This window comes from Solanum tuberosum, unplaced genomic scaffold, assembly GCF_000226075.1.
Source record: "Solanum tuberosum cultivar DM 1-3 516 R44 unplaced genomic scaffold, SolTub_3.0 scf00017, whole genome shotgun sequence".
In the NCBI taxonomy this organism is placed as follows: domain Eukaryota; kingdom Viridiplantae; phylum Streptophyta; class Magnoliopsida; order Solanales; family Solanaceae; genus Solanum; species Solanum tuberosum.
Genome location: NW_006238943.1, coordinates 2,568,562 through 2,592,418, shown reverse-complemented (window position 1 = coordinate 2,592,418; position 23,857 = coordinate 2,568,562). Strand labels below are relative to the sequence as shown.

General features: G+C 35.7%; 2 protein-coding genes, 1 long non-coding RNA gene and 1 pseudogene across 3 annotated transcripts in view; 3 read left to right on the top strand and 1 right to left on the bottom strand.

The window, feature by feature from the left end:
- Positions 1–4,948, top strand: part of LOC102586100 (uncharacterized) — a 7,235-nt gene extending 2,287 nt beyond the window's left edge. The window contains exons 4-5 of the long non-coding RNA XR_366754.2: positions 4,688–4,741; positions 4,830–4,948. This is a non-coding gene — a long non-coding RNA (uncharacterized lncRNA). The remainder of the gene's footprint in view (positions 1–4,687; positions 4,742–4,829) is intronic.
- Positions 4,949–5,849: 901 nt separating this feature from the next.
- On the top strand, positions 5,850–10,044 carry LOC102595486 (putative disease resistance RPP13-like protein 1; annotated as a pseudogene).
- A 2,785-nt stretch (positions 10,045–12,829) lies between these two features.
- LOC107058103 (putative disease resistance RPP13-like protein 1) lies at positions 12,830–14,188 on the top strand. Its single transcript, XM_015303427.1, has 2 exons — positions 12,830–12,840; positions 13,474–14,188. Exons 1-2 carry the CDS (start codon positions 12,830–12,832, stop codon positions 14,186–14,188), a joined length of 726 nt encoding a protein of 241 aa, XP_015158913.1.
- A 2,165-nt stretch (positions 14,189–16,353) lies between these two features.
- Positions 16,354–22,199, bottom strand: LOC107058099 (uncharacterized). Its single transcript, XM_015303424.1, has 7 exons — positions 22,055–22,199; positions 20,256–20,404; positions 20,118–20,200; positions 19,357–19,838; positions 17,235–19,273; positions 16,420–16,473; positions 16,354–16,371 (listed from the first exon to the last, which is right to left on the bottom strand). Exons 1-7 carry the CDS (start codon positions 22,197–22,199, stop codon positions 16,354–16,356), a joined length of 2,970 nt encoding a protein of 989 aa, XP_015158910.1.
- Positions 22,200–23,857: the final 1,658 nt, after the last annotated feature.

The window sequence follows — 23,857 nt, the reverse complement described above, 5'->3', positions numbered from 1 at the left end:
GGAACGTCGAATTTAGTGGGGGTACATATTTAGTTTGTGTGCACGAGATTCCGAACGAATCCCGAGGGTCAAACGGGGACTTAAACTTTGGTGTTATATGTTGTTTCAGCTGCTGTGGTTTTTTAAAGCTGCAACATCAGTTGTTTCTTTCTTTTTTAAAGCCAAAACCAGTAGCCATTTTCCCCTAACTTGAAAAATACCCATTTCTCCATTTTTAGACTTTGAGAGCTCGAAAATAGGTGATTTCAAGTGGGTTTTCGCAAGGAATTCATTGGATTGTGGTGATTTGGAGCGTGCTCGGAAGGGTAAAACTCAAATTTGAGTTACTAGTTGAAGTGTTTTGAGGCAAGTGACTTCTAAACTTTGTTAAACTCTTAGACTACACATGACTACTTTCCTAATTGTGTTGGGGAGTAATGGGGATTGAGGATGGGTTTTATTTGTTGATTGAAATTGTTGTAAATGAAAGATGGGGAAATAAAACGAGCTAAATGTGTTATATGTGACTTGAATTTGTTGAATAAGTCATGTGATAACTCATATTGAGGGGATAGAAGAGCATGAGTAGGCTATGATTGATACAGACATTGATGTTGAGACAGATGATGTGTAATACTATGATGTGGTTTTGATATGGTTGTGATTGAGACAGATGATGTGCAATACTATGATGTGGTCGTGATAGTGGTTGTAATTGAGACAAATGATGTGTAATACTATGATGTGGCCGTGATATGGTTGTAATTGAGACAGATGATGTGTAATACTATGATGTGATCGTGATATGATTGTGATTAATGACATGTGCATATTCATTATTCATCCCATGTGTGAACTATCTGTTGCATGAGTTCTGAGACACTGATATGAGGATGGATGGATATGAGACACAGTTGAGACTAGCTCCGGCTAGAGATATATGAGATGGACTAGCTCCGGCTAGCGATTTGGATGCCGATGGGATCTGGTTCCGGCGGTGATACATGGTCCATGTGTGGCCCCCATGGGTTCTGATTTGAGTATTCAGCGCGGTCTGATTACGTCAACAGATGTGTATCTTAGGACAGACATGCATCACGACTACATGACATCATTATTGCATTTGCATCGCATTTGACTTCATCTTTGTCTGTGGTGTGTGGATTTTACCTATTTGTCCCTCTTCATGTGATATATGATTTATTTGCTCTTATATGAGGATATGAGGTTGATGTTGAGACATTGTTGGATATATCTGTTGATTATGGATTGTGTAGTATAAGTTGTTAGTTCGCTGTTAGGATGAAGTTTCAGTGGTTTGGTTGGGATTGAAAGGAGTTGTTTGTAGCTGCTAGTTTAGCTTAGTTTAATGTTACTTGCGAGTACCTGTTGCTTTTGGTACTCACCCTTGCTTCTACACAGTTGTGTAGGTCGACAGCTCTATCAGATCCGACTTTTTACTCATCTTCAGATTAGAGCTTCCAGACTTACTTGAGAGGTAGCGGTTCATTCCAGACGTGCCCTCAAGTTATCTATATTTACTGTTCTGTTCTATTCTAGAACTTTACTATGAGACTTGTATATTTTTATTCAGATTTCTATATTAGAGGTTTTGTACATGTGACAACCAATTCTGGGGTTATGTTGAGTTTATTTAAAGACTTCCGCTTATCTTTCTATCTTTATTCTTGTTTTATTAATTCCGTATCGTCGGGTTTTTGGGTGTTAGGTTAACGTGTTCGGTGGGGTTTGGGCACGTGCCATCACATCCGGTTTTGGGGTGTGACAATCAAGTTGTACACGTTTCTCTTCCCATTTTTACTCCTTATTTCACTCCCTCAATCTCTTCCTATTTTTACTCACTCAATCTCTTCCTATTTTCACTCCCTCAATCTTTACTTCCTTCATTTTTTAATTTTCAGATTTGTTCTCTCTCCTTTCAGTAAGATCGCTCCACAGTTATAGAAGCCTCTTATTCTGATCCCCATGTTTTACTAAATTCCTCATTTATTTCTTTGTATGCTGCAATTGTTTACTTTTTTTTAAGAATCAATTTTTCTTGCAATCAGTTGGAAGAGTTGGATTATTAATAACTTCTTTCACTTGCAATGGTTATATCAATGTCTTCATTTTATAGTTCTCTTCTTTAATTCAATTTCTTGTATATTTAAAATAATGTTTTTGTTTTGTACAATTGTAACTATAAATTAAGATTTTTTGACATTTACTTTTATCGAATTTGTAAGTAAATTATACTATAATTATTAGCAAAATTAAGATGATTTTTTTGTGAGTCGTTATGAGTTATAAACTTTTTTGTTTCTGATCTTAATTGCCAAATAACAATTAACTTTAGTAAACTTGTTTAAGTTTGCTTATATATATGCAAAATATTTTTAAATTTGTACGACACAAATATAATTTAATTGACTTATAAAAACAGAAATATGTATAACCTCACCTTTTGAATAAACAATAGAGAAAAGTAGTTGATATATGACATATGTTCATTTTTCTCTGTTACTTTGTATAAATTTTTCATCTATTTCTTATGATAATGAATATATACGTCAATGCAAAATAAGATTATTATCGTGTTAATGAGTGTCATCATGTATATTGATAATATTCCAATCATGGTCACATATATTCGAATTTATTTAAACTATGACATTTATTTTTATCAAATTTGTAAGTAAAATTATATTGTAATTATTAGCAAAATTGAAATGATTTTTTTTGTGAGTCACTATGAGTTATAAACTTTTTTGTTATTAGTCTTCATTGCCAAATAACAATTAACTTTAGTAAATAGAGGTTGTTTGTTTTTGTTAAAGTTTATTTACAACTTATGTATGCAAACTATTTTTAATTTGTACCAAAAGAAATTAAGAAGACAATGAAATTATTTTAGTAATTAGAGCCAAAGCTAGAAATTCAAATAACGCATTGAGGCAAAAATCAAAATTACAAAAATGTATTTGAGGCTTTTCATGGGACAAGGAACTTTTTCTTCATTGAACTATCTAAATAGGATTAACATTAATTATTTTCATAACTCAAATATAGAGCTTAAAAATATTCATATGAATTTATAAACTTATATACTCAATGATATAGGATACACGCGCAAAGCGCGTGCCAAGAGACTAGTGTTGTAAAATCACCATGAGTATTGAAGATAAGACGAACAAAAACAGAAAAGTGGTTGTTGAAAATATGATATTATCTATTTATAAGTAAGTGTAGTCTTATTTTATTGTTTATATGTTCCTCTGTCTGAGTAATTCTACTCGTTTTCCTGTCAGGCAAGTGTTCCTCTTGTACAACAATATTTTCTGGCCTTCTGCTTAGGAAGTTTGTCTAGCACTAATTCGAATATGAGAGAAATCAGAGAAATTTGAGAAGCTTTTAAGAGAATGTGTGATACAAATGTCTTACACGTTTCTTCTTCTTTTATATGCTCACTTTACAGTGCATATTCTTACATTTACCCAATGTGGTGAACATGTAGATACAACTCTATATTACACTTATCTCTTGTTATTTACATTTAGCTATCTGATTCTCCCCTCTAGCTGGTGCATACATGTAAACCTGTATAGGATTTGGTGAATATGTCTATAAGCTGATCAGTCGCCTTCCCAAACTTTATAACAGTGTCGTGAAAACATTTTTTGGGGAAGGGACAGTCGGTTTCTATATTCTTGGTCCTCTTGTCAGATGCTGCATACAATGGGATACAAGTATAACTTGATTATTGCACTCAAGTTTTGTTATGATCAATTTCAATTGTTAGAGAAAAATGTATTTCGGGTTTAACTACACCTAAAAGTTACGTCATGACATGAGGATTGCCGAAGACCACATAAAGAGATTACAACAATACATCCTCAACTGAAGTGAGACTAACATCTTATTGCTTGCACAGGGGGGAACATATGGAGTATGTATAACATAACATAGGGGCTAAACATTGGGTGACTAAACATTAGGGATGAACTTGAGTGAGATATCATTAAGTAAATGGACTTTGTGCCTAACCCAGTCCAAAAGGCTAATCCAAGATCATATAAGGGTACCTTTAACCAATGTGGTAAACTAACAGCAACCGTTTTCGATCCTTTTGGTGGTTGTTAATCTATGTGCTCATCGTTACCATAGTCACGACCCAATATTCTCTTTCTTCTATATAGCCCAATTGCCTGAAGTGTTATAGTATTTATAAGTAGAACGTATATAAAGAAGGTATCACTGTCCATTTTGCATCGTGATTGTCTATTTTTGTTGATAATCCTTTCCAAGAGCAGGCTTCCTACCCCAAAAGATGCAAATCATTGCATTCTAGTGAATACGACATGGCGAATACAAAAATTGATTCACAATAACAGTTGGAAAGGCATCATCAGGTCTAGTCACCTATAAGATAGTGTAAAACTAACCTTCTATATCTCTCTCTTGAGATTACTAAGAAGCACTAAGATGGGTCGTTTTCAAAAACTTTTTCATTCATAAATCAAACACTAAAATTTTTTTTCGGAAAACATTTTCCATGGAAAACATTTTCCTTCATACCAAACACACCCATAGTTAATACTTGGTTTCTCGGTACGTTTCACGAAACATTCATAGTTCTAATTGGTTCTGTAAATTTTGAGAAGTTGAACATCCCTCATGACAACATTTTGTTTTGATGTCTTCATAACAGGCTCTCATTCTTGCTCGGCTCCTTGGACGGAGTTTAAACCTAGATAATATGAAGGTTAGGATACATGTCACAATGTCTCTTTGTTTTGTTACTAATTCAATTAGCTTCAGAAACCTTGATGCATTTGCAATTCCCTTTTCAGATTGAAAGCTTGTATCCTGAAGAAATGGGACCAGATGTGATGCCTCTGGAAGACTTTCTAGTGAATGGCCTTCCCTTACTTGATCAGAAAATTGAAGATAGGATTAAATAAGCTTCTGCAAATGGAACAGTTCAAACTGAGCCATTTGCCTCAATGCTGGACTAGTTTTTAGGATTTCACTTCAGTTTATAATCAGTTTCCTTGTAATGAGCATTTTCTTTAAAATCTGAAAAACAGCTGATATTTCTTTATAATATTTCTTCGGAAAACCTTATATGATAGAACACCACAATATTCACCTTTTCGGTATAAGGTATTTAATGTTCCTTTATGTTATGTGTTCTTCTATTTTTCCCTCTTCTTTTTTTTTTTTGAAGTTAATCATCAATTGGGACATTGACCCAGATAAAAACCATAATGACATTAATATCTCTCAATTATTGAGAAAAAATTATGAAAAGAGAAAAATCAAATAGGCAACTTGACCTATTCTTAGGACTATTAATTTCATTTTATGAGAAGAGAAAAGAATTTTAAAAATGATGTTGGCCTTGTAATGAATAACCTACAGTTCCCTCCAACACCATCTTCGTTTATCTTTGTCGGACAGAGAAAATGATAAGGAAGAAAGTGTGAACATTTACCAAAATTCAAACAAGGAATTCAGCTCTATTAAATTCAAAATTCAAGAATGATTTATTTTTTCTAAAGAACAAATTTGGAGTCCCCACCCCCACCCCCTCTCTTGCTTCAATTATTGAATTGCAAAAGTAATGAACAGTCAAGGAACCAGACTGGCAGACTCCATCATTTTTTTTCTATGGCTGTGAGCTGCAGACTGTAGATAAAACATAGTTGTACCAATTACAAGCAAAAGAGAGAGAAATCATTCTTCATTACATATCACTCTTAGCTCTTAGCATTCAACAGGTAAAATAAAGTTGTTAGTAATTGAAGTTTGAAACATTTATCTTCTTAAAATCATTTTTTATTTCCTTGTTTTGCTTGCAGATTTCAGAAATGGAGGTAGTTGGTGGGGCATTTCTCTCTTCAGCTTTGAATGTTCTCTTTGATAGGCTTGTCTCTCATGGTGATCTGCTCAACATGTTTCGGAAGCATAAGGATCATGTTCAGCTCTTACACAAGCTGCAGGACAATTTGCTTGGTCTTCAGATTGTGCTAAGTGATGCAGAGAAAAAGCAAGCATCAAATCGACATGTGAGCCAATGGTTTAATAAGCTTCAGAGTGCTGTGGACGGTGCTGAAAACTTGATAGAACATGTCAACTATGAAGCTTTGAGGCTTAAGGTAGAAGGCCAGGATCAAAATCTTGCAGAAACAAGCAACAAACAAGTAAGTGATCTCAACCTGTGCTTGAGTGATGATTTTTTTCTTAACATAAAGGAGAAGTTGGAAGAAACCATTGAAACATTGGAGGTGTTGGAAAAGCAAATTGGTCGCCTTGGCTTAAAGGACCATTTTGGTTCGACTAAACAAGAAACTAGAACACCTTCAACTTCTTTGGTTGATGATTCTGATATCTTTGGAAGGCAGAATGATATAGAGGATTTGATTAACCGTTTATTGGCTGAAGATGCAAGTGGAAAAAAGCTGACTGTGGTTCCTATTGTTGGAATGGGCGGTGTGGGTAAGACAACACTTGCTAAAGCCGTTTACAATGATGAGAAGGTGAAGGACCATTTTGGTTTGAAAGCTTGGTTTTGTGTTTCTGAGGCATATGATGCTTTCAGAATAACAAAAGGTTTACTTCAAGAAATTGACTCATTTGACTTGAAGGCTGATGACAATCTTAATCAGCTACAAGTCAAATTGAAGGAAAGCTTAAAGGGAAAGAGGTTTCTAATTGTTTTAGATGATGTGTGGAATGACAACTACAGCGAGTGGGATGACTTGAGAAATGTTTTTGTACAAGGAGATATAGGAAGTAAGATCATTGTGACGACACGTAAAGAGAGTGTTTCCTTGATGATGGGTAGTGGGGCAATCACCGTGGGGACTCTGTCTGATGAAATCTCTTGGGATCTATTCAAACGACATTCACTAGAAAACAGGGATCCTAAAGAACATCCAGAACTTGAAGAGATTGGAAAACAAATTGCAGACAAGTGCAAAGGGTTGCCTTTAGCTCTAAAGGCACTTGCTGGTGTTTTACGCTGCAAATCAGAGGTGGATGAGTGGAGAGACATTTTAAGTAGTGAAATATGGGAGCTTCCAAGTTGTTCGAATGGTATATTACCAGCGCTGATGTTTGAGCTACAATGATCTTCCTGCACATTTGAAGCAATGTTTTGCTTATTGTGCAATATATCCCAAAGATTATCAATTTTGGAAAGACCAAATTATTCACCTGTGGATTGCTAATGGTCTTGTACAGCAGTTGCAATCAGGTAACCAATACTTTCTTGAGTTGAGATCAAGATCATTGTTCGAAAGGGTCCCAGAGTCTGAATGGAGACAGGAGGTATTCTTAATGCATGACCTTGTCAATGATTTGGCCCAAATTGCATCTTCAAATCTTTGTATAAGGTTGGAAGAGAACAAAGGATTGCACATCTTGGAACAATGTCGGCACATGTCCTATTCAATAGGAAAAGATGGTGACTTTGAGAAATTGAAATCACTCTTTAAATCAGAGCAGCTGAGGACATTACTTCCAATGGATCTCCAGCGCCCTGATTATGGCCGAAGTAAGCTTAGCAAGAGGGTGCTGCATAACATACTGCCAAGACTAACATCCTTAAGGGCATTATCATTGTCATGCTATCAGATTGTTGAGTTGCCGGATGCCTTGTTTATCAAATTAAAGCTCCTTAGATTTTTGGACCTTTCTGGGACATTGATTAAAAAGTTGCCAGATTCCATTTGTACATTGTATAACTTGGAGACACTTCTCCTGTCATTTTGTGTTGATCTTGAGGAGCTACCGCTGCAGATGGAGAAGTTGATTAACTTGCGTCATCTTGACATACTCGATACTTGTCGCTTGAAGATGCCGCTACATCTGAGCAAGATGAAAAGTCTCCATGGGCTAGTGGGAGCCAAGTTTCTTGTAGGTGGTCCTGGTGGTTTGAGAATGGAAGATTTGGGTGAAGTACATAACTTATATGAATCTCTATCAGTTGTAGAGTTGCAAAATGTGGTTGATAGAAGGGAAGCTGTGAAGGCAAAGATGTGGGAGAAGAATCATGTTGGGCAGTTATCTTTGGAGTGGAGTGAAAGTAGTAGTGCCAACAATTCACAAACTGAAAGAGACATAGTTGATGAGCTACGCCCACATAAAAACATAAAAGAAGTCGAAATCAGTGGATATAGAGGGCTAACATTTCCAAATTGGCTAGCTGATCTTTTGTTTCTTAAGCTGGTGAAATTGTCTCTTAGCTACTGCAAGGTCTGTTATTCCTTGCCAGCATTAGGACAACTCCCTTGTTTGAAAATCCTTTCCATTAAAGGGATGCATGGAATAACAGAGGTGACGGAAGAATTCTATGGCAGTTTGTCCTCCAAAAAGCCTTTTAACTGTCTTGAGGAAATTAGTTTTGAAGATATGCCGGAGTGGAAGCAATGGCACGTACCAGGAAATGGAGAGTTCCCTATACTTGAGAAGCTTTCCATTATAAATTGCCCTGAACTCAGTTTGGAGACACCCATCCAACTTTCAAGTTTAAAATGGTTTGAAGTTAGTGGTTGTCCAAAGGTTGGAGTTGTTTTTGATGATGCTCAACTACTTAGATCACAACTTGAGGGAATGAAGCAGATTGAGGTATTATATATTGGTGATTGTAAGTCTCTTACCTTCTTTCCTTTTAGCATACTGCCCACTACCTTGAAGAATATATGGATATCTGGTTGCCGGAAATTGAAATTGGAGCAGCCAGTTGGTGAGATGAGTATGTTTCTGGAGAATTTGAGACTGGATGGATGTAATTGTATAGATGATATATCACCCGAGTTGATCCCAAGCGCACATACATTGAATGTATCTAATTGCGACAACCTTACTAGGTTTTTGATTCCTACTGCCACTGAAAGTCTCTTCATTCGGAATTGTGAGAATGTTGAAAAACTTTCGGTGGCATGTGGTGGGACCCAGATGACGTATTTGTATATTGACGACTGTTCAAAGCTGAAGTGGCTGCCAGAACGTATGCAGGAACTCCTTCCATCTCTTAAGGAACTGCAACTGATTAATTGTCCAGAAATAGAGTCCTTTCCTCAAGGAGGATTGCCCTTCAATTTACAACAACTTGCGATCAACAATTGCACGAAACTGGTGAATGGCCGAAAGGAGTGGCATTTACAGAGACTCCCCTGTCTCACACAGTTAATCATCTCTCATGATGGCAGTGACGAAGAGATTGTTGGTGGTGAGAATTGGGAGTTGCCTTCCTCTATTCAAACACTTATCATAAACAATCTGAAAACATTAAGCAGCCAAGTTCTCAAAAGCCTCACCTCTCTTCAATATCTATGTATTAAGGGTAATTTACCTCAAATTCAGTCAATGCTGGAACAAGGCCAGTTTTCCTCGCTTCAAAGTCTACACATCGAGGATATCCCTAATCTCCAATCACTTTCCGAATCAGCACTGCCCTCCTCCCTCTCTCAGCTGACCATCATCAATTGCCCTAATCTCCAATCACTTCCTGAATCAGCACTGCCCTCCTCCCTCTCTCAGCTGGAGATCTCCCATTGCCCTAATCTGCAATCTCTTCCAGTAAAAGGGATGCCATCTTCACTCTCTACACTATCAATTTCCAAATGCCCATTACTCACACCACTACTAGAATTTGTCAAGGGGAAATACTGGCCAGAAATTGCTCATTTCCCCACAATAGAGATCGATGAGGAATGCCTTTAATGATTAAAACAAACGGTGCTCTCACAAATGTAAGTTTTTATTTCTCCTCAGAGGCTTTCTATTTTTGTTTACTTCCCTTTGTTTTTTTTTGTCAATTCTTTTACTTTTTTGAAATATTGTTGAGCAGTGTGGAACGTCTATTGCTCAAATCATAAATGTTGATTGGGAAAACCTGTAATGATTAAAACGAATGTTGCTCCGATAGATGTAAGTTATTCTATTTCCTTAGTATATTTTGATTGTTTGTTAATTCTCTTTGCTTGTTTGTTAATTCTTTTTGACCAGTGTGTACCATCTATTGCTTCTGTGGAGTCGACAAAATATCTTTAGATCAGGATGAAATCTTTATATTATATTTGTAAAAGAAATCTAGTATAGGTAGGAATTGAGATAATTTGCTCAATAAAATCTTTATATCTTTTTGTTTTGATATTCAGAGAACTTCGAAGATTATAAAGTTTCCTTTAAATTATGTCCATTACTCAAACTTGAGTGACACCTCAGAGCTAGCGGAAAGTGAAGGAAGTATATCCTGCTCGGGATGAATTCAAGGTTAGATAACACAATTATGATTTACTTGTGTTTCAGTTACTAAGATGTTGTCTATTTATAATTAAGTGTAGTTTTACTTTTTTGTTTATATGTTGCTCTTTCTATGAGTAATTGCTACTCATTTTCCTGTCAGGCAAGTTTGTCTGGTACAATAATATTTTCTGGCCTTCTGCTTAGGAAGTTTGTCTAGGACTAATTTGAATGTGAGAGAAGTCAGAGAAACACGAGAAGCGATTAAGAGAATGTGTGAGACAAATGTCTTACACATGAATTCTTCTCTTATATGCTCACTTTAAAGTGCATCTTCATACATTTATCCAAATTTCTACTCGTTTTCCTGTCAGGCAAGTGTTCCTCTCGGGTTTATCTCCACCCAAAACTTAGCTCGTGACATGAAGATTGCCGAAGGCAACATAAAGAGATAACAACAATATATCCTCAAATGAAGTGAGATAACACCTAATTGCTTGCACATGGCGGAACCTATGGAGTATGTATAACATAATGTTACATAGAAGTATTTAAATTCATAGAAGTATCACTATGCTTACAATCCATCATATATTTCTTCCAAGTACATAAGATGTAATGTTTGTGGCAAGTAAACTTTTAAGGAGATTCTAGTGCTTTTACCAAGGATAACATCAATATTTTAATCCATTGTGAAGGCGTAATTCTGTTTCCAGCAGGATTATATTAGTTCCTTTTCTAATAAAGAAATAACAATGTCTTCAATGCATTGTCAAATATAAATTCCTTTGAAAAGCCTCTATTCAAATTTCAACCCATATGGAACAACTATATAACTCAACTGAAAATGGCGAAGAATCAAATATACGACACTCTAAGACCACTCAATTCTTTGTTTATAGTAAAATCTGTAGAGAATAGCAGAAGAAAAGTATAATTTAGGAAGTCTTCTGCTAGCCCAAGACTGTTAACTAAGATCGGAAGATTCAACTAAAGAAGAGGAAGCTGGAAAGGAGAACTTTGTTTATGGAAGAAGACTCTTGAATTGTCTTTGTTTGGGTTGTTCTTGGGTTGATTACAAATGCCTAATGTCACCCCTACTTATACTTGTATAGGGATGCTTCTTAGAAATTATTCTAGATACCTTATCTTCTAACTATGTAACAAGAATCTAGATATTTCTATACTTTACTATAAATATCTAATTATCTAGAACATCTAGATTTTTCTTAAGTATAAATATCAAAGATAATTTACTCTACCAAATTCTACTAAATATCTAAGATATTTTTGGTACCTCCATAAAATCAACTTTAATTTTTCACAAAATCAACTGCTACAAACAGCTTCACTGAAAACAAATAGCACAGAAGAAAGTGTCTGGCTGTCTGTTGCTTGGGGAAAAATTGATTATTGAAAATACTTCTGTGTACATGACATTAACATCTCTCATTTTCAGATGTGAAGTTGGCATCCAAGAGGAAGTGATAATGTGGTCCATTTTTCTGTTTATTTGGTCCCTCTTCTTCTTTTACCCATGCCTAGGCTGACGCCTTACTTTGTCTTTACTCTTTACGCATCATCTGGTGTCAGTTAAGGTCTTTGATTCTACCTTAATCGTAAAATGTATCCCTTGTACTTAGGAGGTCATACAATCAGTAAGATTAATGACTTGCTTTTGTCGAAGAATGACTATGATGATTGAACGTCTGCAATTCGTTTGTCTGCAGGTGGAGATATACAGTCGTTGTTACAAGAAACAACCTTTGGTTATCCAAGGTGCTGGAGCAGGAAATGATACCACAGCAGCTGGTGCCTAGCTGATATCCTTGACATTCAAGATTTATTCCCTTGACAGAGTATTATACACTGAGATACAAACATTTGATCCTCAAAGGACGAAAAATCGACTCTTCTTGTCCCTCTGCTTCCAGATTGGAGACTGAAATCAGGCTAAGAAAGCTCACACATTTTTTGAAAAATTTCTCGATACACGAGAGTGCCTCGTCAGTTTACAATAGATTATTACGCAATTTCTCTCGTGCATTACCGTCTCAAATGGAACAGTTCAAACTGAGTCATTTGCTTCAGTGCTGGACTAGTTTTTAGGATTTCACTTCAGTTTATAATCAGTTTGCTTTGTAATGACCATTTTGGTACACTTTTAATGTTATCACAGTTTTAGAGACTTATCTCTTAGTTATTATGCTTTCCAATGTATGAAATGATGTGATATCATGCTCATGATCTACACTTTTAAGATATCAAATAGAAAAGAACCATACAGCCAGTGTAATCACACAAATGGGGTCTGGGAAGGGAGGAATGATCAGTTTTATCCTTCCTTAAAATCTCGAAGCCAATTCCCTTGTTTGATCCTGTAACAACTGCATACTTACAAGCATCTCCCATCATTAAGTTCAAAGTTTCTAAAGTTTTAGAATCCTGCTGGGAGAAGAAAAAAGAACACTATTTCAAATGAACTAAAAATACTGAATATCGTACCGGAGTATATAGAGTTACATATAATTCATTTTTTAAATTCTACTGGAACCAAGCATTGTTATTTTCCACTTTCTTGTTAGTTTGTTTTGCTAACATGGAGAAAAGGTATTTTGATATCTATTTGATTTTTCTCTCTTTATTTTTCCTTTTCTTAATTTGAAAGAAAAATAAAACGGTGGATCGTTGTTTTCAGTTTATCCATTGGGACAGAGTTGTACATGGACCTAAATAGGACCTTCAACATAGAAAAATTGAATCAACAATATACCAAGTAGTATGCAGACCTTACCACTACTTGAAGGGTAGATAGGTTGTTTCCAATAGACCCTCGGCTCATGTAAACATAGAAAAAATAATACCTTACAGAAAGGGAAAATGGAACAGATTCCAATTCTTCACATTTCTAAAAGGTATTCATGATATGTTAGGCCCAATTAAGCACTACAATAAGCTGTTGAATTATGGCCAAGTGTATAAAGCAAGAGTAATGAATAGACATAAAGCAAAAGATACCTTCCTCTATTTCCTCAATTAGTTGAGTCATACTTTTTGAAAAGAGAAAAAAGGACATTTTTACTAATTACAAGCAAAAGAGAGAGAAAGAGCAATCACTGATCATTCTTGTTTGCAAATTACTCTTAACATTCAACAGGTAAAGTAAAGTTCTATCTTAGTAGTTGAAGATAGAAAAATTTGTCTTCTCAAAATCATTTTGTGTTTCCTTGTTTTGATTTGCAGATTTCACAAATGGAGATTGGCTTTAGCAGTTGGTGGTGCATTTCTCTCTTCAGCTTTGAATGTTCTCTTTGATAGGCTTGCTCCTCAGGGTGATCTTCTCAACATGTTTCAGAAGCATAAGCATCACGTTCGGCTCTTAAAGAAGCTGAAAATGACTTTGCGTGGTTTTCAGATTGTGCTAAGTGATGCAGAGAATAAGCAAGTATCCAATCCATCTGTGAGCGTCTGGCTTAATGAGCTTGGGGATGCTGTGGACTCTGCTGAAAACTTAATAGAAGAAGTCAATTATGAAGCTTTGAGACTTAAGGTGGAAGGTCAGCATCAGAATTTTGCAGAAACAAGCAACCAGCAGGTAAGTGACCTCAATCTGCGCTTGAGCGATGAATTTTTCCATAACATAAAGGACAAGTTGGAAGACACTATTGAAACATTGGAGGTGTTGGAAAAGCAAATTGGTCGTCTTGGCTTAAAGGAGCATTTTGGTTCGACTAAACAAGAAACTAGAACACCTTCAACTTCTGTGGTTGATGATTCTGATATCTTTGGTATTATTGGGATTGTATTATATTTGGTATTATTGGGATTGTTGAAAGGCAAAAAGATTGTAATTTATTCAACTCCAAAATCTCATAAGCTTTACATTTTTCTACTTTATGGTAATCAAAATCCAAATTTCACTATGCCTCTTTTTGACATAAACAAGATAAAGATTTAGACTTAACAATTTTAAGATCCAAATGCAATTACAGTTGCTACACGAAATTAGATAATTCACAATATTCTTCTCTCGAACTAATTTAAGAGGGTGATTTAACAAATAATTCAAGAGGGCTATTTAAAAAACAATTCCACAAATGAACCGAAATCAACATATATATTATATATTGATTCCTACTTCACGCGAGTAATCACATAATATTCGTTACCACTCACGTCTTAGCTATCAACTCACGTGATCAAATTCATAATTAGGTATCTCATTCGTTACCAGATTTCCCTAGACTTCACTGACTCCGATTTCGTCCAAATTTGGATTAGGTTAGGAAATTCCAAGTTACTACCAAAAAGTTTTCTGACCTCAATTCTTTCCCCATTGATTGTTTCCTAACGACGGAATCAGATCGTTACAGTATTGAAACTCTGGAATAGAACCATAATGAATTTAACATGATTTACTGATCTGGCAATTTATAAAATTCTAACCTACAGTTGGAAGTTGAAAAGAACTTCCAAACATTGAATTAGTTTAGGAAGATGAAAAGTTATTCTACAATATTGAATAGGCTGCAATAAGTAGCAATTGCAAGAAAATTAATCCAACCTTTTGTATACTCAAATACTTTATTGATTGTTATTAGATAAGTATGCAACGTATGTGTTCATTCTGGGGTAGTATTGAATATGATGATTTTCTTAATTAATGATAGAACAATTAATTAATTATATTTTATAATAATTTAATTTAGTGTAGGGATAAAATGGTATTTCAACTTTTCACTTTGGAGCTTCCCAATTCATTGAGAAACTTTCAATCTATACATCAACATTCAACCGTGTATATATAAAGAAAACTTGAAATTCTTAATAACAATTATATGTATATTTTTGAAAACACTATAAAGTCAATTTTTCTTTTGCATTATAATATGGATTGCACACAACAACTTCTATTGAAAAAAGGAAAGACAAAATTAGGAAAAATAGTATCAATAAATTGGAATGAAAAATGTAAAATTGTAATAAGAGGAAGAGAAGAAAAAATCAGTAGAATATATTTACCTAACCATGAATAAGGGAGCATGTGGAGTAAAAGAAGAGTAATGCAAAAGTGTGAGTTGATATATGGAGGAAGTTGACTAATATAATAATCTGTATTGAATAATAAAAAGACCACTCTTCAATTTCTGCCAAAATTTTATAACTACGAGCTCAAGATAATATAAATTTATTAATTTAATAAATGACATAAATAAATAACATACATTGTATGTATGTGTAGTTAATGGGGTAGTGAAAAAGACTCTTTCTAAAATTTCTTTTCTCTTTAAAGTATTTTTAAACTTATAATATTAGTGCTATAGAAAATCATATAAAGTCATAAGCTACTGCAAGTTTTTATAGTAATTATTTTATTAAATTATATACCTATTATTTATTTTTAATTATTTATAATCATTCCGGAAATGTATAAACTAATTTTGGAAAGCTTGTAAAATGAGAAATTATTATTTCTTATCGTTATTTTAGCTATTATTAACATTTAGTATGACAACATTTAAAAAAGTAGCCTCCTTTAAATATTAATTGTTTCTAAATTAACGTAGCAAATGCTTTGACGTTTTATTTATCTAAACACGTAGAATTTTGATTTTGAACTTGGAACATGTAATTAAGCCTTGGGTGAATTATAATTTTATTTTTTCTATTTAATTAATTAAATAATTTATAACATTTTAATATAATGAAGGGGTAAAATGGTAATCCAACTTTAAAGGTTAGAGCTTCCCACTTTTAGTAATACTAGTTTCTAGGAACGTGGCACGTTTGTCTCTTACTATGTTATAAATTTTGTACATGATTGAATTTCTGTTGGTAGTTATTCATTTCACATTATTTTTAAAAATAAAAGAAATTGCTACCATAAAGTATCCTTGGAAAATGAAAACATATAAGAAAATACTACTACAATAAAAACATATCCAATATAATCAATGTCTTAAAAAAATTTATACGTATGCATCATTACTTCTACCCTGTAAATATAGAGAGGTTGTTTACCATGGACCCTTATTTCAAGCAGTACTAAGTTTACTAAGTACTACATAAGAAAAGATTATTGAGAGACATAAGAAAAGAAAATTTATTAATATAAAATAGAATTTACATGCTGAATTTCACCTGAAATTGGAGAAAGGAAACAAAACAAAAATTGTTTCTGAGATTTACCTTAAAGGAATAGAAGATCATTGATTCGGTCTTGTAATTTGAGGAACACAAAACCTGATTGAAAGAAAAAACAAATATTGAAATGGAAAACATTATTACCTAATGTAATTATAATAATCTATCTTTTATTATCTAATGTTACTCTTAAAATTCTGCACTTTTTTGTGTCAATGTATATAATAAGCTACCAAAATTAATGGTTATATGGTACATGAAAAGTTTGATATTACAAATAATACAACAACAACAACATACCCAGTGAAATCCCACTAGGTGGGGTCTGGGGAGGGTAGAGTGTATGCAGACCTTACCACTACCTCGTGGAGGTAGAGAGGCTGTTTCCGGGAGACCCTCAGCTCAAGAATATCAAGTCTAAGTGACAGGAGAGATATATATAAAACATAACAACCAATCCAAAAGATAGTGTATAAACAACAAATGATACAATAACATCAAGAAAGTAATGTGAGGAGTGAAACGCAGTAAACAACATACGGCTAGGACTACTCCAAACGCTAACAACCCATACCCTCGCGAGGGACGGCAACACGCTAACCCTACTAACCTTCCACCTTAATACGCGACCTCCACTCCTTCCTATCTAGAGTCATGTCCTCGGTAATGTGTAGCTAGGCCAAGTCCTGTCTAATCACCTCTCCCCAATACTTCTTGGGCCTACCTCTACCCCTCCGCATACCCTCTACCACCATTACCTCGCACCTCCTCACTGGGGCGTCTGCGCTCCGTCTCTTCACATGTCCAAACCATCTCAGTCTCGCTTCCCTCAGCTTGTCCACCACAGAGGCCACTCCCACCTTCTCCCGGATAACCTCATTCCTAATCTTGTCGCTCCTAGTGTGCCCACACATCCATCTCAACATCCTCATCTCACCTTTAAGTTTCGGTGGAATTTTCTTATCACACAAAACTCCAGAGGCAAGCCTCCATTTCATCCACGCAACCCCAATGCGATGTGTGACATCATCATCGATGTCACCACTTCCTTGTATTACAGACCCAAGATACTTAAAACTTTCTTTCTTGGGGATGCTCTGTGTGGCAAGTCTCACTTCTACATCTGCCTCATCCAACGCATCACTGAATTTGCACCCCAAATATTCTGTTTTGGTCCTACTCAACCTGAACCCTTTGGACTCCAGCGTTTGTCTCCACACCTCCAACCGCGCATTAACTCTATCCCGCGTCTCATCAATCAGTACTATGTCATCCGCAAATAACATACACCACGGGACCGTCTCCTGAATAGACCGCGTCAACTCGTCCATCACCAAAGCAAATAGGAAAGGGCTTAGGACTGATCCCTGATGCAGCCCCATCTCAACTGGGAAATGATCTGAGTCTCCTCCAATTGTTCTAACCCGAGTCTTGGCTCCACCGTACATGTCCTTTATCGCCCTAATATAAATCATCGGGACTCCTTTAGACTCCAAGCACCTCCAGAGGACATTCCTCGGTACTTTGTCATAGGCCTTTTCAAGGTCAATGAACACCATATGTAGGTCTCTCTTCCTTTCTCTATATTTTTCTACCAGTCTACGCATAAGATGAATGGCTTCGGTAGTCGAACGTCCCGGCATGAATCCAAACTGGTTCTCGGAGATGGACACCCCTTTTCTCACTCTCATCTCCACCACTCTCTCCCAAATCTTCATAGTATGGCTTAGCAATTTGATACCCCTGTAGTTGTTACAGTTTTGGATATCACCCTTGTTTTTATACAACGGGACCATTGTACTCCACCTCCATTCTTCAGGCATTTTTGCTGTCTTAAAGATAACATTAAACAGCCCAGTTAACCACTTTATGCCTGCCTTGTCCATGCTCTTCCAAAATTCTACAGGAATCTCATCGGGTCCGGTCGCTCTTCCCCTACTCATCCTACTAATAGCCCGTATAACTTCCTCGGTCCTAACGCACCTACAGTACCCAAAATCCCGAAGTCTTTCAGAGTGCGCCAAATCACCCAATACAATGTCTGCTTCCCCTTTTTCATTTAAAAGTTTGTGAAAGTAGCTTCGCCATCTTTGCTTGATGGAGGTCTCTTCCACCAATATTTTACCTTCCTCATCTTTGATACACTTAACTTGGTCCACGTCGCGCGCCTTCCTCTCTCTTGCTTTTGCGAGCCTATATAACTTCTTATCCCCGCCTTTGTCCCCCAGCTCGACATACAAGCGTTCGAAAGCTGCCGTCTTCGCCTTCGTAACAGCTAACTTAGCTTCTGTCTTTGTCGTCTTATAGACTTTCTTAAGCGTCCGCTTCTCTTCCTCGTCTACACACTCCGCCAATTTTGTGTATGCAGCCTTCTTCGCTTCCACTTTGCCGTGGACTTCCCCATTCCACCACCAGTCTCCTTTATGGCCTCCAAATTTACCCCTTGACACCCCTAACACCTTAGAAGCAACTTCCCTAATGCAACTAGCTGCTTTATTCCACATGCTGTCCGCATCCCCGTTACCACTCCAAGCCCTCATCCCCATCAACTCCTCACCCATCTCCCGCGAAAGGGCAAGGGTCAACCCTCCCCATTTAATCCTCGGTCGATCAGGTACCATCTTCTTCCTCCTATCCCTCTTAATTTTCAGGTCCATCACCAAAAGCTTGTGTTGGGTAGTGAGGTTTTCACTTGGGATGACCTTGCAGTCCTTAAAGAGACCTCTATCCCCCTTCCTAAGGAGTAAGTAATCTATCTGAGTCTTAGCTACCGTGCTACGATAGGTAACCAAGTGGTTCTCCTTCTTCGGAAAGCATGAGTTAGCAATCACCAACTCAAAAGCCTTAGCAAAGTCTAGAAGCGAAGTTCCACCTCCATTCCTCTCCCCAAAACCAAAGCCTCCATGAACATCATCAAAGCCACTAGAAGTTTGTGTCCATTAAAATCTCCACCAATGACAATCTTCTCGGTATTTGAAATACCTCTAACTACCTCATCTAATTCCTCATAAAAGAGCTTTTTGGCCTCCTCGTCCAATCCCACTTGAGGAGCATAAGCACTAATAACACTCAAAGTACATCCTCCAATGACTAGCTTAATCGTCATCAGCCTATCATTGATCCTCCTAACCTCCACCACTTGCCCCCTCAAATCCCCGTCTACTAAAATACCCACTCCATTTCTATCCTTTGACCCTCCTGAGTACCACAACTTAAACCCGTCAACATCCCGAGCCTTGGAGCCTACCCATCTAGTCTCTTGGACACAAGCTATATTTATCTTTCTCTTCTTGAGAATTTTCACTAGCTCTATGGACTTCCCCGTCAACGAACTTATGTTCCATGATCCTACCCGCACGTTATGTGAACCCGTAACCCACTTACCCCTATTTTCCCTCGACCTCGGCCTCAACCGAAGACATGACTCATTACCACCATTAGATACCAAATCCACTAGAACGATACTGCAACCATAGTAAGATCTACACAGGAATACACTAAAAACTGCAACAGAAGTAAACTCTAAAAGGACAATACAACAACAGCTAAACTATAGAGTCAAGTACAGTGTGTATTCTAAAGGACACGATAACACCCACTACACTATATACTGAATCACAGGTCTGCACTATAAAAGAAAATAGGAAATATTGTTTCGGGATATAGGATCTGCAAAAAAGGGCCCAGCAACTAGATTCAGAGCAAAAAAAGGGAGAGAAAGGAAAGATAGAACCTGCTCAGACTAGATTTGGTGATCTATGGGCAATTTTCCGGCCAGATCTGGTTGATCCCGGCGACAAACAGTAGCTGCCGTCTCTCCTCTGGGCTGGTCACCGGGGAAGATAGGTGAGTTCACCGGAGAAACTGAAAAATGTTCTTGCCTTCGCCGGGGTTTGCTGTTCGCCGCTCGCTGGTCCGAGCAGCTGGAGCTGCTGCTCGTTGTTATCGTCCTCACTGGAGCTTAGGAGAAGAGAGAGAAAGAGGCTCGCCGCTCGGAGCTGGTCCTCGCGTTGCTTCTGGCTGGCGCAGCCTTCGATTTCAACCGAGAAGACCAGAGAGAGAGAGAAGAGAGAGAAAATCGTCTCCGATATTACAAATAATATATATATATATATATATAATACTTAATTAATTAAATATTTTATAATTTTGTTTATTTAATTTAGGGGTAAAATGGTAATTCAACATTATACTTTGAAACTTCGCACTTCACGCGCGTTGCACGTATAACCCATATAGTACATACACTATAGATCATACTAATTACTGCAGTATAAACATAAAGTTTTAAATGATAAAAATACAAACTGAAATTGATGAGCAGATAGCTTAATAAAATTACTTCTTTGTTGAATGAGTGATTAGATATAGTGTAAACTTGCAAAATTGAACAACTCAATATTTCATAAAGATTTAAGCTATATAAAAGATCAGGTGGAAGGTGTACCCATCAATCAAGAATAAGAAACTTGATATTAACATATGAGAATATAGTGGAAGTATCAACTCCAACAATCCTTTGTCACAATCTTCATATAATTAATATTGCTATTCTAATAATATAGCTTTTTGTCATGCTTTCCCTATTAAAAAAATGAAATATTAGAAAGACCCTAATAGGAAAAGACAATAACCTAAAATATTAACTAAGTACTATATACATGCAAAAAATATGAACAACAAATTTATAAGTTATACATACTATTTTCTTACCATTAAAAGAAATCTGGACTAATAGACATTATCCAGCTGCTTGAACTTTATCCCTGTGTGTATTTTGCAATCACATATATAGTTAAGGAAGAAGTTGAGGGGTCACATTAGTATAAGACAGGACATTAAGAGAATCAATATACTTATTGGAGAGAAGTTTGATGGTCACGTTACACGTACATCAGTTGGGGAAACTGATAATAACTCATCAAAAAAATTGACTAACAAATGGAAGAGAATTAAATGGGAGTAAAAGGAATGACGGATATAAGTTAATTTTTGTATGTTCTTTTAAAATGATTATTTAACATTTAAAGGATGTTATCTATTATTTATTTGTTGTTGACACCCAATTTTGACCCTCCCCAATATAAATTGATCATCGAGCTTTCTAAATTCTAAACGATTTGAAATAATTGACTTTGTAAAGTTCAAAATATTTTTCAAGTTACTTTTAATCAATTTTATCATTTTTATAATTTTTATGTAATATATATGCTTTATATAATTTTGTATATAATTAGTATATTCTATAAACATTTCGAAAATCATCTCAAAAAAGATTTTAAACTTTTAGTAAGTATTTTATTAAATTAGTTTAGTATAAATTATAATTATAATTTTTGAGTTATTTAAATTAGTTAGTTTATAATTGAGTTAATTATTTTATTTCGTTAAGATTAAGAAGCTTGTTAATTAATTAATATTGATTCATCTTATTTAGGTTTTCGCCGAATTTGCTAATTAACTCCATTATTGGCTAAATTATTAACTACAATTGACTATAATTGGGTCATCTCTCCAATTGCAATCCTAACCATTTTGTTGCCTCTAATCTTAGACCCTATTATTTCAACCCATTTCCTTTGCTTCAGCCCAACTACAGCCCACTATTCAACCCTTAATACCAGCCCACTTCAGCAACAATTCCTCAGCAGCCCATTCCCTTCAATAAAACAATACGTACAGCAAACCCAACATACAATACCAAAACCGACCCCACCTCCTTGCATTTTCTTCTTCCTTGCGTGTGAAACCCAGCAACTCTGTGCTGCAAAATTCAGTGAAAAATCCCAGAAATCCAGCGAGTAAATCGCGCCTGCAGCAGCCATCACTTCCTATCCCCACTTTTCCCGTTTCAGAAATCTCCTATACCTTCATTGTTGCCCTGGGTAAGGAGGAGGAGAATTCAAATTTTGAATTTCATCCTTATCCATCTTTTCAATTCGTTTTTCCCCCCTTTCTCAATTCGAATCTCCCCTATATATACCCTTGTTCTGTTCACTATAAAAGGGGAGGGGACTTTATCATGACAAATTTTATATTTTCACTGCTCAAGCCTATTTCGACATCTGCTTCATTTGCTTTCGAATGTTGAGTCTGCTTTGTTTTCAAGCATCTGTTTTCTCCTCTTTGTTTTAGCTATTCATTTTTTATTTTTTTTCATTTTAGTCATCATGTGTTAGGTGTATATTATATTAAAGCCAATGTTTCCGTTATGCTACTTGAAGCTTTTGTTTCGTTTTCCTTAGTAAAATATATGGCGGAATTCTCAGTTTCTTTCTTCATTTTGCTAAAAGTTTGAGGTTTAGCTGGCAGTATCTCTTTCACTATAAATTTCATACTCTTCTTTCCATTTGGGTTTATGTCATATGCTTGAGTTGATGTTTCGTACTTGAATGATATTTTTTTTATTCGATTCGTCGTTCTTCTCTAAGTTCTGTCGATATAGGATATAAATATGTGCGTCGCATTTATTGCTAGTTATCATACTTTCAAGTTTGAAAATGTCTTATGTTTGCTTAAAATTGTTGAAGGTTCATACCCCTGTGACTTCATTATTGGTTGCTATTACTGTGTAATCTCATTTAAGTTTTCTGCCCTCTTTTGTTTGTAGTGGGAACTTTGTTGGCACTTCAATTAATTTCCAATTAATTATGCCCAGATTTTTATCCTTTTTTTAAATATATAAATAGAAAGAGAGAAGGAAATAAATAATAATAATAAAAAGCAAGTTACAGTGATTGTTTACATTTGTGAATTTATGATTTGCACTTTGCCGTCATGTACTTACATTTATTTTATTTTCTTTTATCTTTTTTGTTATTATGTTGAGTTATTATGATCCATTTCTCCGTCCTAATCATTTCATCTTGTTTTCTTTGCATAAATTCCCTCGGATCGAGTTCTTCGGACTCCTCTTTGCCTTGTATTTTGAGCTTGGGTTGAAACCCAACGCTTTTTTCCTATTTTTCGAGTCAACCCCTGTTTACGTGGATCGTGGGGAGGCAGATATACAGGGTGAGAGCAGGTTGCGAGTCCCAAAAGCCCAAAAAGGGATTGTATACAAGATGTATACAGCTGTATACATTTAGTATACACTTATATACAGATCAAAAATGCGAAATACAGGGCGGAGGCAAAACACAGGTGTTCGGAAGCAAGAAATACATAGAAAAGGCTGATATACACGCCGATATACACTGATATACATCAGCTGTATACCAAAAACGGGAATTGTGTTAAACTCCAAAAAAGTAGCGAATTTGGCCCAAGAAAGGCCCAAATTCAATTTCTCCCTTACCCGCTAATTATTTAATTGTGATTACTTATTATTTGTTGTTTAACTCTGACTTTAGAATTTTTAATTAACTTAGTTGAATTCCCCAAAAGACGAACTATTCATCTGAGTTGTTTTGTTTCTAACAAAACTTATTTTATCAACTTTTGTATTGTCATTTATAATCTTTAGTCAAAACTTTTTCTTTTA